At 38.0% G+C, this 20,257-nt stretch overlaps 1 protein-coding gene across 1 annotated transcript in view; it reads right to left on the bottom strand.

Moving 5' to 3' along the window:
* LOC122815361 (solute carrier organic anion transporter family member 1A1-like) overlaps nucleotides 1–20,257 on the bottom strand; it is a 418,921-nt gene that overhangs the window by 46,290 nt on the left and 352,374 nt on the right. Inside the window, exon 14 of the mRNA XM_044087816.1 lies at nucleotides 17,489–17,606. Coding sequence (XP_043943751.1) covers nucleotides 17,489–17,606 — 118 coding nt within the window. The remainder of the gene's footprint in view (nucleotides 1–17,488; nucleotides 17,607–20,257) is intronic.

The raw sequence follows: 20,257 nt of genomic DNA, 5'->3' as shown, positions 1-20,257 counted from the left end.
AATCTCTTAGCAAAAAAACACCCAGACAAAGCCAGTAATGGGGGAATATAGCCCCCAAACATATTCAGTGAATTCAGTTCTTACCATAGCTCTCAACCTTAGCACAAAAAACCTGGATGAAGCCAATAATGGGGGAATACAGTCCCAAAAATAGGGACAAATTTCACATATCCATCTTATACACTTAGAAAACTGCTAGAATAAAAGTTTTTGTGTTACCATGCACTTTCTGAAGAATACGAAGTCTGATATTCAAATGCGTGTCATTTTTAACATTTGTTAACAAGGAAAATCTGACTTGGAACAAAAGCTAATTTTTAGCAGAGGCCCAGGGAGAAACACTCCAGACAGACACATGTCTTTGTAAGATGGGAGGACACTAAAGGAAACAAACACAGGGAGGGCATACAGACTCCACAGAAAAGGTAAGGCACCCCAGCCAAGAATCAAACCAGAGAACCTGTAGCTGTCAGGCAACAATGCTACCACTGCACCAATGCACTACTGGCTTTGCAAGGACACAAAAATACAGAAACCACAGATTTTATGAGGAATAGAACAAGTATGAGGGAAAAATCTGCAATGCTTTTACAAATGGTGGTGGGTAGGGAATTCAGGCTCCTGCCACCTGGGCTCAAGGTACAAGGTTTAAGCCTTATTCTCTACCCACCACCATGTAGCAACTGGGGCATTACACACACACACACACACACACACACACACACACACACACACACACACACACACATACACACACGCCCTACCTGTCCTCCACAAAATGGCCACTGATACATGAATCCTCTCCTGCAAAGCAGCTATGTCCTCTGGCATCCTGGCCTGTGCATGGGTCTCCCACAAGAGATGGCTAGAGCACCCTGTCCCACAAGAGTAGGCTGGAGGCTCCATCCTGTGGGCAATGCAGTCCAGTGACCTTTTGGTCTATGTGGTCTTCACCGCACCGAACTCTGGGCTAGAAAGGTGGAATTTCCTGCCTTCCCTATCTAGACTGCCTAACAGAGCAGTCTGGAGCTCTGGAATGAGCATGCATGCATGCATGGAGTTCTGGTCTGCATAACACAGCAGTCAGGAACCATGCACGCATGCGTGGAGTCCATGAATTTTTTTTATTTTATTTTTCAATTTTATTGTTTAATTTCTTTATCCTACAGGTGGGGGGGCTGCAGTCTTATAGCATGAGCTACCTCTGGACCCAGCACTCTTTGAAGTCCTTCACCTAAATAGAGCAAGGGATAAAGCAAACACACATTCTAGAGACCTAAACCTACACTATCACATCAACACCAGATGGCATAACAGATACCTAACCCAAAGTATTCTCTATTTCTGGAATAGGCTGCCTTTGCCAATCAAGCAGAGTACTTTTCTGGCATCCATAAAAGCCATGCATCCACAAAATTAGACCAGCACATAGAGGATCGCTGAAATTTCACTTTTATTTAAACATATATCATCCAAATGTGATGGCTATAAGCCATCACAAAAAGCAAACCGGTTTCGGTTTGAGACAGCCTTTATCAATGCTGCAAAATTTGAAAAATGTCTCCGCCATATCTGAGCTATATATAGTGTGAAGCCCTTAAAGGGACATGCATAACTTATCAACAAATAATGAACATATATAAAGAATAACTTTCTTATACCATAAATAAACTTATATTAATAACCTATTGTATCTTAAATAACTTGTTATGAAAAGAAGAAACCACCTATCAATAGGTATATTATACCATAAGTACCACCTGATGTATCAGAACAAAATAACATAAATATGTATATAAACATATGGCATATATATTTTACATACATGAAAATCAAACCTTGTCCTTACATAATATATTAAATTATGCATAATATACAATAGATCCATATGGATCAAATATTACAAGAATGCAAAACAAGCAATATATGAAAATATTTATTCTGATACATTTAATCCAGGCCTAAACAGTCCACCTAATTTAATAATCCACATGTTCTCCATATGGTTAAGTTTACTGTGCCAACCAACTTTGAAATTCCTGTGTAATATTATCCTGTCAATAATAACAAATTTAAATGCAGCAGATGGGTGATCAATAGTATGTTTATATAATGCATTAGTTAAACGTTTGTTCCTAATGGCACTCATATGCTCTCCTATTCTGAATTTCACAGGCCTAGATGTCTGGCCGATGTAAAAGGCCGAGCAATGCAGGTTGCTAGATAAACCACCCAATCTGAACTGCAATTTGCAAAAATTCTAATATTAAACACTTTAGAAGTGTTTTTACTAGTGAATTCAGTTGTTTTGGTTAAGTGTTGACAAGCAGTGCAGTGGCCACATGGGAAGCAACCCACTAATATGTCCCCAAATAAAGTTGTTTGATGTGGAATGTTTGGAATATATCTCTTGTAATGGGTAAGATATGAATTAATGTATTGTCCAGGTAAAATATTAGACAAGAGATCATGTGATTGCAGAATGCCCCAATGTTAATTGATGATATCTCTAAATCTGTCAGTGTTAGTCCCATAGGTCGTTACTAACCTCAAGGATTGATCAGAAGATTTTTTGGAAGATACACTATCCTTTGATTTGTATTCTAATAAATTTGTACGTGTCAAACTATTAATTTCATCCATAGTCAAAGAGAGATTGTGTTGATTGTAACCACGATTACTGAATCTTTGTGACAAATCAAAGCTGCAAGTGGAATATTCTTGTTCTGAGCATGAACTGAGATTTTGGGATATTACGGATGATGTGGTGTGGGTGGGAACTCTCAGCATGTAATAATGTATTATATTCAGGAAACTTTCAGTGAACCAAAGTGGCTAAAGTGTTGTCTTGAAGCCTAGTAACCACTACGTCTAAAAAAACGATCTTATCATGTTCGATGTTAGCAGTAAATTTAATACCAAAAGAGTTGTTGTTCAAATATGTTACAAACTCAGACAACTGGTCCCATTCTCAACAGTCATCTAGATATAGATATCTAGATGCTGGATGAATGTGTTGTGCTGGACATCATATATAAATGTTGCTTCATAATATCCCATAAAAAGATCAGCGTATATGGGTGCAAATGATGCACCCATAGTGTGCCCTTGATTTGCCAGTATGCTTTTCCTTTAAAGTAGAAAATATTTACAATTTCAGTCAATTTTATCAAAATAGAATATAGATCTGATTTGTATAACCAATATGAGACTGCAAGAATCCCCACATCATGAGGAATGCTGGTGTATAGGGATGCCACATCCAATGTACAAAGCCACCAATTAGGCTCCAGTTGAGAATCGTTAATGATATTAAGAAATTCCGTAGTGTCCTTGATCTAATATCTTTTAGTAATGGTTTTAGGTGGTATGTAAGAAAGGCTGACAGTGGCTCAGTTAAGGAACCTCTACCCGACACAATAGGTCTACCCGGAGGGTGAAGAGGGTCTTTATGTATTTTAGGTAGCAAATATAAATATTGTGGAGTTGGTTCATCCACTTTGAGTTGTTTGGCTACCTGTTCACTTATAATTCCTTGTTCCATTGTTGCCAGACCTAAAAAGGAATCAATTTCCACCTTAAAAGTAGAAGTAGGATCAATACTCATTTCAATATAAAAACTGGGGTCTGATAATTGGCGTAAGGCTTCTTCTACATATGCTGCATGATCCATAACTACAATGGCACCACCTTTATCAGCCATGGTAATAACTATATCATGGTTATCCTTAAGTTCAAACAAGGCTTTTCTTTCGGCTATGGTAAGGTTATTAGATTTAGATGCATACAAAGTAAATGAATGTAAACCTCTCATTACACAATCTCTGAAAATCGAGACATGTTTATTCATAGGTGGAATAAAAACAGATTCCTGGATAACTGTTTATAATTATTTTTTACGGTAGTGGGACATTTACGTTTTTGGGACATAAGGTACTGTGGTCTATATGTGCTTTTTACAATATATATGTGACAACGATCTGGTAACATCGTGAATGGTTAATTTTAAGGTCCGTGGAACTGTGGCAGTCATAGTGGATTTGGGACTTCTGTTTTTTCAAACCCAGCTTCATAGTCGTTTGGACTTATGTTATGGTTTTTGGACTATATTTCTTTGCCATATTCATGGTCGTTGAACTGTGGACATTTAGGATAGCCGATTATTTCGGACTATTCTATATAATATTTGCTTAGTAGTTTTTGACCATATGTTTGACTTTTATAACGTTTTGATGGTATATGTTGTTTATCATACTGCAGCATTTTTCAAATTATGATATGGCAATTATTACGCTATTAATGTGTTTTTTGGTCTAATACATATGTAGTGGCCGGACGACTATTTAGAAGTTCATTGTATTAATATATAGTGAATATTTCATGGTTCTACAAAATATTTTGGGTAGGTGTTTTCACATTTATATACACAATTTTCTTGGCAAGTCAGGGTAGGTTGGGAGAAATACAGAAATATGTGTATTATGAAGGTGTAATTTTCAACATACAATTTTTTCAACATACACCTTTTGGTAATTCAGGGCATGTTAGATCAGTGATCTAATTTGGTTCTGTCTTTAATATTTGTTCTATTTCCACAGAATTCAATTTTGGTCACTGTTATAGGGTTGATGGTTCCAGGGTCTGTTGACATTCCACAGATTATAATTCATTGGGATTGGCTATAAATACGTGCTTTGAATGTCCATAATGATGGTTTAGCTAACAGCCTTTTAATATAATAGCAATATCATGACATTTCATCAAGTATATTAATATTTCCTTATGGTGGCATATGGTGGGGTAGCATTGAGAGTAATATTTTTTAGAAGTTCAACTGTGTGTATTTTTTGGATCAATAGGCAGAGACGAAGGTCGGCCTTTCAGATGGGTCAACTGTTTTTCATTATAATAATAATATGGGCAACATATTGATCAAACAACATTAAACTCTTTTCCTTTGGTAGGTTATATGGTTGTTGGATGGTGATTATTATTTCACCGAGGGACAGCCAACTAACTTTTGGATGATTTTGTTGAACAACCTTTATTCAAATAGTTGAGACGAAGGTCGGCTATTCATGATTAACATTTTTAAGTTGCAATATTGGTATATTAAGGAATATTGATTGTGTTGATATTTAATTATCTATAGTTAACAGTTTTTGGTCTCAATGCTATAATTTACCATTGCCATGTCAGTAAGGTAGATAGTTTTGGTTAATACATTAAGTTGTTTTTGGTATTTACTTAATGTATGCTTGTATTGGGTTGGGCTACTCTATTGTGGACATTGTTAGCACATAGGTGGTTATTATAAATCTACTTTTTTGATTAAGCTCTATAGAGCCCTTTGGGATTTAGAAATCTGTGGTTTGTTTGTGGTCCTGTCATCATATAAGGACTTATAAACACACTTAGTCCTAACCATTATAAGATTGACTGCAGCTATGGATTTAGGTGGCATTTACCAAGATAATTTAGAGGTTTTTGGTCTAAATAATAACACGGGACACAGTTCTAATAATAATTTAATGGATGGTCAACAAAAATGTGGTATAATTTTTTCCAAACTCAATAGACACATGAAAACTTTACGTTCAAATGTTTGGCACTTGAAACTTTTCAAGGCATATAAGATGAAAGACATTACACCAAGGGGATTGAGGGTCCATTTACAACCCTTAGTGGCCAATATAGACCCTGAACTCTCTAGGGAATGGGCAGAGGCCCAGCATCAGTCCTCGATGCATTTTGTTGATTGTTTATCTAGATATTATGACAGAACCATACAATGCCAACTAACAGAGATTCATGCCTTGCGTGGTGAGGCTGAACAGTTCAGCAAAGAGGGGTTTTAGCCACAACACATTTCTGATCTTGCTAAAGATTTATCTTCATTGGAACAACAACTAATGAAACGTAAAATTCATAAGTTTAACAGGGACCTTATGGACTATGAGAAAGGTAAACCCTTTGTTAGCCAAAAGACAGTTAGATTTAATGATCATACAAATACTTATAATACTAGTAGGAAATGACCCAGGTCCATTTTAAGACATAAAAAAGTAACATCTGATGCCACTTCTGAGGATGATACTTCCTCTGCCACTGATGGTGAGGTTTCCTCACGCCAGGCATCCCCAGCTGCTAAAAGGAAACAACCCCCCCTTTAGACTCAAGGGCAGGAGGAGGGGGGCAGAAAGCACCAATCTAAATTTGGGAACATCAACCCTACAATGCCTGTTGCAACAGATGGTCAAATAACTGATAATGTTTTTAACATCTCATCTTTTGATCTTTCCCCTGTACATACACTATTATTAAATAAAGGGCTGAATTTTGTTCCCAGTGCACCTGTCTCTGAAGATCATTTATTACAAGATGTAAGTGATTTTTGTAGATTACTTAACCTCAAGTTATTTTTTGCAGATTCTGACACCACTCAAAAATCATCTGACTTCAGATTTGGTAAATCTGTTTTTATTCCACCTATGAATAAACATGTCTCGATTTTCAGAGATTGTGTAATGAGAGATTTACATTCATCTACTTTGTATGCATCTAAATCTAATAACCTTACCATAGCCGAAAGAAAAGCCTTGTTTGAACTTAAGGATAGCCATGATATAGTTATTACCATGGCTGATAAAGGTGGTGCCATTGTAGTTATGGATCATGCAGCATATGTAGAAGAAGCCTTACGTCAATTATCAGACTCCAGTTTTTATATTGAAATGAGTATTGATCCTACTTCTACTTTTAAGGTGGAAATTGATTCCTTTTTAGGTCTGGCAATGGAACAAGGAATTATAAGTGAACAGGTAGCCAAACAACTCAAAGTGGATGAACCAACTCCACAATATTTATATTTGCTACCTAAAATACATAAAGACCCTCTTCACCCTCCGGGTAGACCTATTGTGTCGGGTAGAGGTTCCTTAACTGAGCCACTGTCAGCCTTTCTTACATACCACCTAAAACCATTACTAAAAGATATTAGATCACGTATAAAGGACACTACAGAATTTCTTAATATCATTAACGATTCTCAACTGGAGCCTAATTGGTAGCTTTGTACATTGGATGTGGCATCCCTATACACCAGCATTCCTCATGATGTGGGGATTCTTGCAGTCTCATATTGGTTATACAAATCAGATCTATATTCTACCGGCTTTAACAATTTTTTGATAAAATTGACTGAAATTGTGCTACGTAAAAATATTTTCTACTTTAAAGGAAAAGCATACTGGCAAATCAAGGGCACCGCTATGGGTGCATCATTTGCACCCATATACGCAGATCTTTTTATGGGATATTATGAAGCAACATTTATATATGATGTCCAGCACAACACATTCATCCAGCATCTAGATATCTGGCGCAGATATCTAGATGACTGTTGGATGGTGTGGCGTGGAGAATGGGACCAATTGTCTGAGTTTGTAACATATTTGAACAACAACTCTTTTGGTATTAAATTTACTGATAACATCGAACATGATAAGATCGTTTTTTTAGACGTAGTGGTTACTAGGCATCAAGACAACACTTTAGCCACTTCGGTTCACCGAAAGTTTCCTGAATATAATACATTATTACATGCTGAGAGTTCCCACCCACGCCACATCATCCGTAATATCCCAAAATCTCAGTTCATGCGTATTAGACGTATTTGCTCTTCAGAACAAGAATATTCCACTTGCAGCTTTGATTTGTCACAAAGATTCAGCAATCGTGGTTACAATCAACACAATCTTTCTTTGACTATGAATGAAATTAATAGTTTGACACGTACAAATTTATTAGAATACAAATCAAAGGATAGTGCATCTTCCAAAAAATCTTATGATCAATCCTTGAGGTTAGTAACGACCTATGGGACTAACACTGACAGATTTAGAGATATCATCAATCAACATTGGGGCATTCTGCAATCACATGATCTCTTGTCTAATATTTTACCTGGACAATGTTCGTTCTCTTATCGTAGAGGACGTAACATTAATTCATATCTTACCCATTACAAGAGATATATTCCAAACATTCCACATCAAACAACTTTATTTGGGGACATATTAGTGGGTTGCTTCCCATGTGGCCACTGCACTGCTTGTCAACACTTAACCAAAACAACTGAATTCACTAGTAAAAACACTTCTAAAGTGTTTAATATTAGAATTTTTGCAAATTGCAGTTCAGATTGGGTGGTTTATCTAGCAACCTGCACTTGCTCGGCCTTTTACATTGGCCAGACATCTAGGCCTGTGAAATTCAGAATAGGAGAGCATATGAGTACCATTAGGAACAAACGTTTAACTAATGCATTATATAAACATACTATTGATCACCCATCTGCTGCATTTAAATTTGTTATTATTGACAGGATAATATTACACAGGAATTTCAAAGTTGGTTGGCACAGTAAACTTAACCATATGGAGAACATGTGGATTATTAAATTAGGTGGACTGTTTAGGCCTGGATTAAATGTATCAGAATAAATATTTTCATATATTGCTTGTTTTGCATTCTTGTAATATTTGATCCATATGGATCTATTGTATATTATGCATAATTTAATATATTATGTAAGGACAAGGTTTGATTTTCATGTATGTAAAATATATATGCCATATGTTTATATACATATTGATGTTATTTTGTTCTGATACATCAGGTGGTACTTATGGTATAATATACCTATTGATAGGTGGTTTCATCTTTTCATAACAAGTTATTTAAGATACAATAGGTTTTTAATATAAGATTATTTATGGTATAAGAAAGTTATTCTTTATATATGTTCATTATTTGTTGATAAGTTATGCATGTCCCTTTAAGGGCTTCACACTATATATAGCTCAGATATGGCGGAGACATTTTTCAAATTTTGCAGCATTGATAAAGGCTGTCTCAAACCGAAACCAGTTTGCTTTTTGTGAGGGCTTACAGCCATCACATTTGGATGATATATGTTTAAATAAAAGTGAAATTTCAGCGATCCTCTATGTGCTGGTCTAATTTTGTGGATGCATATCTTTATTAAGACCGTGCACGTTGTCCTTCGTGCGTGAACACTTTGTATTTGATCCATAAAAGCCAGTCTGAGTAACTGGATGGGTGATTGCAAATTTTCACTAGGAATTTGTGGAGAAAGTCTACTAAATAAGAGTGGGTAGCATTGCTACTTTCCTACCAGCACTGGGTGATGAGGCTGTGTGGCTTAGTAAGAAGAACCTATGAACCCATAAAGAGATCTCACATCACTTTCTGGCTCCCCCTATTGACCACGTTACTGAATGGTAAGTCTTTCAATTCCACTATATCATGATACATATCATGGTACAGTGTCCCTAACAACCACAGTGAAGTATGTAGGGCTGCTGTTTGGGGGTAATGTGGAAGGAGGATCCCACACCATAGTTGCCCACTGTGGTGGAGGCCATATCCCCTTCTTTAAGCAGGTGTTATAATCTGCTGAGATGCAGCAACATTATTTAGCAATACAAAGTGTTGTTGGCCAAACTAGTATGGCCACAGATAATACTGTGGTAAAGTATAAGGAGAATGCTTTGCATCAGCATATGTCTGATAGGTAGGAGAAAATTGATACATTGTAGCAAATTGTTGCAACTATGCAAAATTAAACTTTCATTCAAAATAATGGCACTGACTTTAAATATTCTAAGAGAGTGAAATAGATGGTGCTGCAGGGCAGATTTTTTTGGAGTGCCTTGTTAAAAAAATAGTACTTGCAGAAAAGGTAGTGGGGATAATTGCAAGAAATATAATTGCATTACCAGTGGCTAACCAAGACAAGAAGAAAGTAAATGAGATTCACAATGCAAAACTAGCGTTACAACAAATGGTTTCTGAAAATGAAAATGAAATGACAGAAAAAGTATAACATTTTTGGCTGAGCTTGATCAGCAAAAGATATGGCAGGATAAAATAGATAGAAAAATGGCTGACTTTTCTAAAATGCTCTCAGAACTTTCTATACATGTAGAAACAGTAAAACGTGAAACTAAATCTGAAAGTGTTAGATCAAGTAACATTACCAAAGTAAAAGAAATGAGTCAAGTCACCTGGTATTAGAACTTAAAAGATAAAAGTAAAGTCAGTTTCAGACCCAACTAACATTGTGGACTTACTAAGTAAAAATGAAACGTGGTGGGAACTACAAAATGTCAACAGTGCTATGCTTAACCTAAGAGTAAAATATGAACACATGCAAGTTGAGAATGAGTTTCTGAAGGCTCAACTCCAAGAGACTAAAAACAATCAAGCACTGCACAGACTTCTGCTCAAAGCAATGAAATGGGCCAGTTTACTAAGCATAAGACATATGAGAGGGTTAAAGGAAGTAAACAGTTGGCACTAATCAGTAAAGAACTCAAAGAAGCTGTGTGCAGAGAAATACAAAGGTGCAGTAACACAGACTTGGATGCATTTAAACAATATAGGCAAATGCTAGAACACAAATATTAAAAGAAAGACAGCCTCGTTAATACTTTGCATAAGGAAAATACAAAGTTGCATTGCAAATTGAATAAACAGTATGATTCTATTCTCAAACTAATCACTACGTATAAAAATCTTAAGGCTGAAAATAATCCCCTAAGCACACATCACTTGTTTCTTATGCTGAGATGATGCAAGAAATTCATACTTCTATAATAAACTTACAAGAGGAAAATAGTTCCCTCAAACAAAAGGAAGATGTTGACACTAACCTTCTAAAGTTGAAAGAAGCAACGAATATACAGAAAATTGAGACACTTGGTGCCTGTAGGCATGCCTCTCAACTTTCCAGATTTTCGTAGAATGTCTAGATTTTTACCTTATATTTTTGGTATGTTTTTCATAACATTTGCATTTTTTCTGGCAAGTCACTGATAACTGAAGTCACTAAATAATGACATACACTTTACTTTTAGACTTTATATCCTTCAGAAATTCCATGCTAAAACAAACCCAAAGTTAATAAGAGAAATACTTAAACTCTGTCCCTGTTTTTGGGTCTTTGTCCACCCATTATTTTAGGCTTTGTCCTGGTTTCTTGAGCTAACAGGTTGAAAGGTATGCCTGTAGGCTATAAAAGACAACGAACAGGCCATGTTGAAAGGTATGCCTGTAGGCTTTAAAAGACAATGAACAGGACTGTACTAAAGGCCAGCCTAACAAGTCTGATGAGATGACAGAATAAGCCGATACCAAATCTAAAACAGCAGAAACAGACATAAATCAAATGAGGAGAGTTTGGAGAGCTTCAATTTCTTCCAGGTTAAATATCTTCCAGTCCTAATGTATACATTTTCAAACAAGCCAGCATGTGGAAGACAATACCAAAACTCATAGTATTGATGACAGTGTTCAGACTTTATTAACAAAAACATTAATCAATCTGGCAATCCAGAAAGAGACATTCATGTGAAAAAGGGCTAGGTGTTGCCTGAAGCTGTTGAAATGCTATGTCTGTTTGAAAACTACACACCTTGCTAGATGGTGTCTGAGATGAATGATACTTTGGGAAGACATCTACCCCAGGGAACTACCACATTGACAATACACCCCTAAGACTTGACCCAGTCGTTCAGGATTTGAGAACTTATGTGGACAGTAGCAACCTTTGACCAACATTTGTCTGTTGTAAGAAAGCCCTTCTATATCGCACAGCTTATAAACAAAGGGATTGTGTCTAGATCTAGGGATGTCATTATCCCCCTTTACTCAGCCCTCATTAGGCCAGTCATTAATATAATGCCCCCTTTGGCATGTATCCGTTTTATCCAGGCACATGCAACAATTGGAGTGCCCACAAACATAAGTTACTAAAAGGATGCAAGGCCTAAACAACGTGTCCTACTTTGGCTGACTCGAAGCCCTGTCATTATAGTCGATATCCTACAGACTACTAAGAGGTGACCTGTGTCTGGATACAAGGCATCCTCTGAAGCATTACTGATGGATTTATTGCACATCAGCAAGTAGTGTCAGAAATACTTGGTCTAGGGATCTAAACCTCTTCTGCAACATCAACAGAACAGTTTGAAAGGGCAGGTATATTTAACAGAAGACACCACTGCTATGGAACAGACTCCCCATTCACATAAAACAAAATTCATTCCTGTCCATCTTCAAGTTCAGCTTAGATCTATGGATGGGAAACAGAAAATGTACCCCAAGATTGCCCCCCTTTACTACTGGTTTTGGGTGACTTTAACTACCCATTCATTGACTCGGTAAATTATACGTGTTCTAACTCACTTGCTCAAAGGTTCCTGGACTTCGTTAACTCCATTGCCCTGGACCACCTGGTTGACACACCCACAAAGGATTCAGACATCCTGGATCTGGTGCTCACCAACATGGGGGACCACTGCACCACCCTCAGTGTGTGGCTATCCCTGGTGAAATCTGGCCACAAATCAGTCTTACTAGAAGTAACTATAACACAAGACCCCCCCATTAGCAACAACTAGATTAAAAAAAATTCTCCAAGGCCAATTACAACCTCTTACATGACAACATAAATAGCTTCATACCCCCTTCCCCACTGATGGAACAAACACCTATTCTGAATTATACACCAATGCTTTATATGAACACCTGTACAATTGTACTGACTCTGCCATACCTGATAGAACCAAAGCAAGATTTTCAAGGAAAAACAAACCTGCCTGGTAGACAACTACCATTAATAGGCTATACAATAGGAGAAAGAAATAGCTGTCTAAGGTAGGAAGGAATGGTCTCAAAACTGGAAACACTCCCTCCTCAACTTAAACAAGCAAATAAGACTCCTAATTAAGTCCTCCAAAGCTAACTACAAATCCAAATTAGCTTCCCTATTTAAGGATAATTACAAGGTGCTCTTTAGTTACATCCGTAAACTCAAAGGTAAGGCCCAGATTTGTGCTGAACTTGTAGTTAATGGTGCTACACATACAGAACCTGTGGATTTAGCATACCTGCTGGCTGACAGGTTCTGTGAAAACTTCACTCCCCTGTCCCTGCCACATACACCAAAGCATCTCCAACACCTGAACTCTACTTAGTATCTCTGAGCAGTAGATACAGCTTCTAAGGGACCAGACAACATACTGGGTTGTGTTCTACATGTGTTAAAACAAGAATTAGCATCACCATTCGGCACGCTTTTCAATCATAGCCAAAGCACTTTCTTCATCCCAGCAGAATGGAAAACAGCTGCCGTCATCCCTTTGCACAAATGGGGTGCATTCATGGTCCCCAGAAGCTATAAACCCATTAATCTGACCAGCCTTATCTGCAAGGCCATGGAACGAATCATCATGGACCTTATAAATAAAGATATAGGAAATGTCCAAACACTCAACCCCACCCAGTTTGGCTTTGTCAAGGGGAGATCAGGCCTGTTAAACTTGGTGGACTTCTTCGAGATAGTCACCAAAGCCCTAGATGAGGGCAAATCTGTGCATATGGCCTACCTATACTTAGCCAATCCCCCACCCAGGCATTATTGATAAACTCACCCAGCTGGGTATCAACCCATATATTGTCAGATGGGTTACAAACTGGCTCACTGATAGAGCTCATACAGTGAAAATAGGGGACTCCACCTCCTCCAGCAGACCTGCAACCAGAGGTGTTCCACAGGGATCAGTTCTGGGAGCCCTACTGTTCGGAATCTACTTCTCAGAAATACAGGCTAAAACTAAAGGACTGTGGCTGACAAAGTTTGCTGATGACTGCAAACTAGGAGCAATTGTTGAAACCCCTAGCGATGTCAACATCCTGTAAGAAGGTCTTGCACAGACTAATGAAAGTGGTAAGAAGGGCATTTTTATATTGCTCATCTCATAAGTAAGGGCATTGCCTCCAGAAAAAAAAAAGGTTATAACTCCCCCCCCCCCGTACTCTTCCCTCATCTGGCCAATAACAAAGTACAATGCTTCCTTTGGTATGTTCCTTTCCAAACCCTGCAGCAATTGGGGAAACAACAATGGTTCGTTACAAAGAAAATTTAGGGTCTTCAAGATTTGTTTTATGTGGACAGACTGGAATCATTGTCACTTTACTCTGTGTCATACAGACTTCCTTGCATATAGAGCAATCTCTGACCAGGCTTTAATGGAAATGGTGATCTTCGCAAATCAAATGGCACATGGGTCACTTGCTCAAGGGACCTTAACCTGGTATGTGACATCAACAGAACTTGCTGGACAGACAGATTTGTCTCACAGAGGTTGTCCCACCTTTGGAACAAGCTTCATATTCATGTTAAACAAAGCCTCTCATTGGCCCTATTAATGCATAATTTGGACGATTGGATGGGCAACTGGAAATTCACCCCAGGGATTTCACCTGTGTCCCTCTTGGACAAGGGCAATAGGTAATGATTTCAGTGTCTGCTTGAACCAGACACACTTGAAAACACAGGTTGAACTTGGCTAGGCTTGTAAGGGCCCTGGGCCATTAGCCTAGTAACCTCCTATGATCCTATGAACCTATGAACCTATGATCCTAATGGACAGATGCAGCTCCTAAATGCATTATCCAATGCATGGGTTCCCCTCAAACTATCTACGGTATGATCCCAGTTATTCTCATTATCAGTAATATATAATTATCGACTATGAAATGCATATGGTCGGTCTATAACCAAATGGGATAGGGTATTTCAAGCACAAAAAGCGAAACTGGCTAGGCTTAAAATGTTCTGCAAAGGCAGCTAGCCTAGTACTTACCTATGAACCTATGAAAGAAGAGTGACCACCCTCTGCGAGTGCATTTATGGGCCAGCTGAAATTGGATATGACTAGCAATGGTACTTATCCTCACAGGTCCAAGCTGGGGGGGGGGGGGCATCATGTGATATAGTACCACCTAGTGATTGCTGTGGGGTACAAGGAGCTGTTTTGTCTGGGCAGTGTTGGGGATGATCTCACACACTTGCCCAGAGTGGAGGAAGCCACACCCCCTTCTAATAAAACGAAGGGCTGCAGAGAATGAAATAAACTATTGTTGAAGAGAATGAAGACAGAATACACTGTTGGCAGTGTCAAGAAGCATATTCTTGGACAGACAGAGATATGTGAGTCTCTCAGAGGGAGAGACATGCAAAGGTTTTAGACTGTAAAGTTATGTAAGACAAGATTATTTTAGTTCTTTTGTAAACTGTGTGATCCTTGTGTAGTCCTGTGGAAATGGCTGTTTTAAGTAAAAGTTATTACTCTACATCCTTGAACCTGCTGCATTTCATTGATAAAGCAAAATAAGTATGAGCTAAAGATGAAAGAATGGTGAATGCATGAAATGCTGACTGAGTTAATAATACCCCCATTGCTAATTATAAATATTCTAACTCTGAAAATGTACAATGTCGGGAGAAGCACAAGTTTTCCAACATTGAGAACTGAGCAATCTCACACACCTGTCAACTATTTGTGTAACTGACCAGGTTTCACTGGCTACACAAATGTTGACCAAATGAGGATATGTGTGTCTGCATGTGTTTGTATGTGTGTATATAAATATAAAATGTATTAATATAACAAAAAAAATTTATATATATATATATATATATATATATATATATATATATATATATATGGGATTGGTGCTGACCCCTGAAAGAACTTTTCACCAAAGCACAAACAGCCGGGCCTACTTCCGCGAAAGAGCTTTTTACCGAAAAAGCACTTTCGCAGAAGTACGCCTGCAGCTAGAGGGAGTCATGGGGGAATGACTGTTGTGGAGATCGTACTATGGTGCAGATAAGGGAATATTCCCTTTTCCTCAATGTAGTGCGATCTTGGAGTGAGAATATTAAAGTAAGGGGTGGGGTGGGGTGCAAGGTGGCTTGCCCCCCTGCATAAAAGTAGATTTAATGTTTTTTTTTTAACGCACTTTAACAAAAGCGCTTTTTTGGAGAAAGGGCTTTTGTTAAAGTGTGTTCAGTGATTGTGGATTCGGTGTGTGTGTGTGTATGTGTGTGTGTGTGTGTGTGTCTGTGGGTTAGTATGGCTAAGAAAGGGGATAGGTTTAGTGCTACCCATAATCTACTAACATCTGCAGTAGGGACGTAAATCTTCAGCAAAATATAAACAAGACTAGCTGGAAAGGTAGATTCCTAGAAGTCCTGTCCCTGCACTCTTGTCTTATAAACTCCTGTGGGGTGATCTGTGCCACAGTCATAGCTGGCCTTAGGCATTGACCAACTAGGCGGTCACCTAGGGTGCCGCTGTAGTAGGGGTGCTTTCCCAGTAATTTGTATAGTGTAGGTAGCCCAGGATGGGGGCACCGGATGGTGTTGGGGGGGCAAGGTGGAGCCCTTTTGCCTAGGGCACCAGTTGAGCAAAGGTCAACCCTGGCCACAGTTACCATACCCTTACAGATCCAGAGGTCCTTGACCTCCTTTATCACAAAAAATCAAACAGCACAGTTAGTAGAACCAGAGACCTGGACCTTCATCATCAGATACTCAGAACATGATTGACAGAGAGCTTCATGAAGCATCACATCTCCCTTCTCTGCAATAAACTTCCTCTGCAGATTTGGCAATATGATTCAATATCTTCCTTCAGACTAAATATGGATAACTGGACAGGTACTCTCCAATTTTCTCCACTTCTAACTGGCATCTTTCTTATTGAGAAAGGTGTTAAAGTCTTAGGTTGGATATTGGCAAGATATACATGGTCACTAAACTAAATTAGCCTTGAATCTCCTATGAATCTTATAAAACGTATTCCAAACAAGTGCAATAACTTACCACTGCAAGTCAAACAATGTATGAATGTGGCTAGTTTTATGACTAGTTGATGACTGGATAGATAGACACAGTTTATAGCAAGATTATCGTGTACAGCCCTTCTTGATTTGGGAGGTGAGTACTGTTAAGTGTTTGAAAAGGGAGGCATGAACTTTTAAGACTGCCTGCTTAAAGGTTCACATGGCAAGGCATCTTATGGTCCTTGTGACAGCTTGCCTAGTATTGTTCCTGCGTTGAGCATGTGTGTTGGCATATATGTAATGTGTGAGAGTGTCTTGTGTAGTGGTACTATTAGGGAAAGGATTTTTCAAAAGGTAATGTATAAAATTGAGTTTTGGGATGGGGCAGGGTTAGGGTTAGTGCACAAGTAAGGTGGTGCAGGATGTGAATGTGTTATTTATTGGTGATATTTATATTGTCTTGTGTGATATGAATTCATTCAAGAAAACTGATCCTCAATGTTACACATTCAAATGCAAATCAAGCACACAGCACACTCAGATACACTCAAGAACACATGCGCACGCATGCATTCAAATCAGATCTCATCACAGTAATGCAGACAGTGAAGAGGCAGAGTTAGCTATGAATTCCTCTTTTTGGAAACAGTTTTCAAAAAAATCAGACAATACCATACATAAGTTGTCTTTAGATGAAATACAGTAAATATGATCACAATGAGTACCTTAACCAGAATAGGTGAGCAGTAGAAAGTTCACACAGTACCTGAAGGCTGCTGTATCATACATCCTGCAGGCTCCTTGACCCCCACATGTTCTGGTACCCCATTTCAGACACGTGGTATCAATTGCTGCTCCATAAAACAAAGGAGCAAGTAGTCCAGCTACAATGAAACAAATCAACGATTAATGTAAACATACACTGAGAAATGTACTTAATTCTTGAATGAAATTCAATCATCGTTAAAGGGCAATTTTGTAGAACTAATTCATTAGCACACTATTACTGTCAACAGAAAAAAATATGATTTTTGGCTGTTGCTGGGCCTGTATGATATGTTACTGGCAGCTTAGTTTTCACCAGCTTTGGCTCACATACTCATGCCCTGGTATAGTTGTAGACTAAGCACTTTTGCTAAAATATCAAGTTGAACCAAATGAAAAATAAAGTCATGTAGCAATTTCATACCTTCTGTATCCTGTGACAATAGTTGTTTCACATTCCATGACTATTAGATGCTCTTGCTCTCCATCTGTAGTTTATGTTTGCCTATACTAGTGGACATCTCTGTCTTCCTGGTTTGGGTATCCTACCTCATTCTAGACAGGATTGCCACAATATTGGCACAGTATTACCCACTATTCCTCCTATTCTCTTAACAGATCTTAACGGGAAAATAATACTTAATGTCACTGAACAGAGGTACCTAGGCCTAATAGTCAACCTTAACCTTTTCTTTACCACACACAGATTTTGTAACTAATAAAGACTTTGCTCAATTAAAACTATGTTACAAGATCAGCCACCTCTTTTCACCTGCTGCTTGCAGGGACATTGCTAAAATATTTTAACAGACAAACTTAAATATGGCCTTCCATTTCTCATTATGCATTCAGCCCACAATACTCACTGAATACAGATTGTGGAGAAAAAAATCTGCAGATTCCTTCAGTTACCAGACCCCATTTCAGCTGGCTTTCAGTGCCTCATAGACAACTTTTCTTGTAAGTATTCTAATTTACAAGGTGCTAAAACACAGTCACTGCCTCCTCTAAGAGTGAAATTACCCTTACAAGAAAACCTTTATGTACTCAGGAAATACACAGGACAACAGTTCCCTGAAGAATAAACAAAACAAAACAAAAATAATTTGCCCGACATACACGAGCTCCGTGCTAAAAACGCTGATTTATTTATTGTTAATACACAAGACACAGCAAAACACTATGACTAAGCGCTTTCACCTCAAAAGGAATCATCAGAGCTGATGATGCCTTTTGAGGTGAAAGCTCTTAGTCATAGTGTTTTGTTGTGTCTTGTGTATTAACAATTAATAAATCAGTGTTTTTAGCACAAAGCTCGTGTATACCGGTCGAATTCTTTTTGTTTTGTTTTTAGTTTTTAATGTATTTTTGTTTAGTTCCCTCAAGAATACCCTCCATTTAAAACTGCTGTAAGTGAGAGAGCAGCTTTCTCTAGACTGGGACCTGCTACCTGGAAACACCTGCCTGCAGACATCAAAAATCTAGAAACCATTAAAAGCTTCAAATATACACTTAAAGAGCATCTCTTTACAGAATCTGCCTGCAACTGCTGACATGACAATGGTTATGTAATTCACCATCCCATATCATGAATAATATAATACATTTAATAAACTTTTCCTAGCCTCTTAATGTGGCATCTTATAAGCAAATGGTGTACATGTATATAGGAGCACTGTATTTTATGCATATCTTAGCTTGCATTTTGTATTTATGTTTTTTCTTTATCGATGCACTCTGGCTGGCTCTTTTAATGTTACCCTAGCTGCATTCAGTCTTATTATGTTTCAGACTGTGCTATGTACTCATTTTCTATATAATATCGCTGATTGAAAGACAGTGATATACTTTCTTTGACCTCAGGTTGTGGCTGAAAAGGGTCAATAGACCAGTCCACGTACCTGGTGAACAAATAGCAAACAATAATAATAATATGGGCTAGTAGAATGCACCACTGTATCCTCACTCAGCTTTCTACTATACTCTGCTCTTTGCATATAAACCAGCTGCTGTGCTTTTCTACTTCATTTTTGAGAAGCCGGTTTTCTCAACATACTACAGAGCCTAAAACCAGACATTAAATTTATGGAGGCATAGAAAATATTTTCTTATCTGATTTCGTCTGATGTCTGTGTCACTTACTTGTCTAGGCATTCTGCAACAGCTACAGGGGTATTAAGTATGTTGCTCCTCAGTAGTTAAAATCTGTGTGGTATAATTGCCACCTCAGTGAATAATGTTAGATGGCTGCCTATACTCTTTGTTAGTACTGTGGAGTATTAATGACTCTAGCTCCACTAATTGTCTTTTGGCTGATCACTTTATACCAGGACTCAACTTTCCTCCCTCTCCACTTAGCATTTTTTCACTCCAGGTTTCAGTGTAAGTGTACAGTATTGTAATTTAGTAATAGGGAAATATGATGAAAGGAAAGGAAAGGAAAGCAGTTCAAAATTTCAGTTATACATTGTACATTGCAAAATTCACCAACACTTCCACTTCTTTAGTTAAGATTCATGGTTGCATTCTACTCCGCAAGACAGCCATGATGCAGATATTGACTTCATTCCTAAGCTGAAAGAAGTATATTTCAGAAACAGAATGCTCATATTTTGGCTGCCTTACATGTGCACCTAGTGGGGATGAATCATACACAACAGCAGTATTTGTTACTTTTTTAGTTTTTCAGCTCACACTCAGTCATTATAGGAATGCTCTATGCATTCCTCTGGAGCAAAGCTCCCCTGAGCTCATAACCTACTACATATAC

The sequence above is a fragment of the Protopterus annectens genome, chromosome 11.part0 (genome assembly GCF_019279795.1).
Source record: "Protopterus annectens isolate FY-2018-M chromosome 11.part0, PAN1.0, whole genome shotgun sequence".
In the NCBI taxonomy this organism is placed as follows: Eukaryota; Metazoa; Chordata; order Ceratodontiformes; family Protopteridae; genus Protopterus; species Protopterus annectens.
This window is presented reverse-complemented; position numbering and strand designations above follow the sequence as displayed.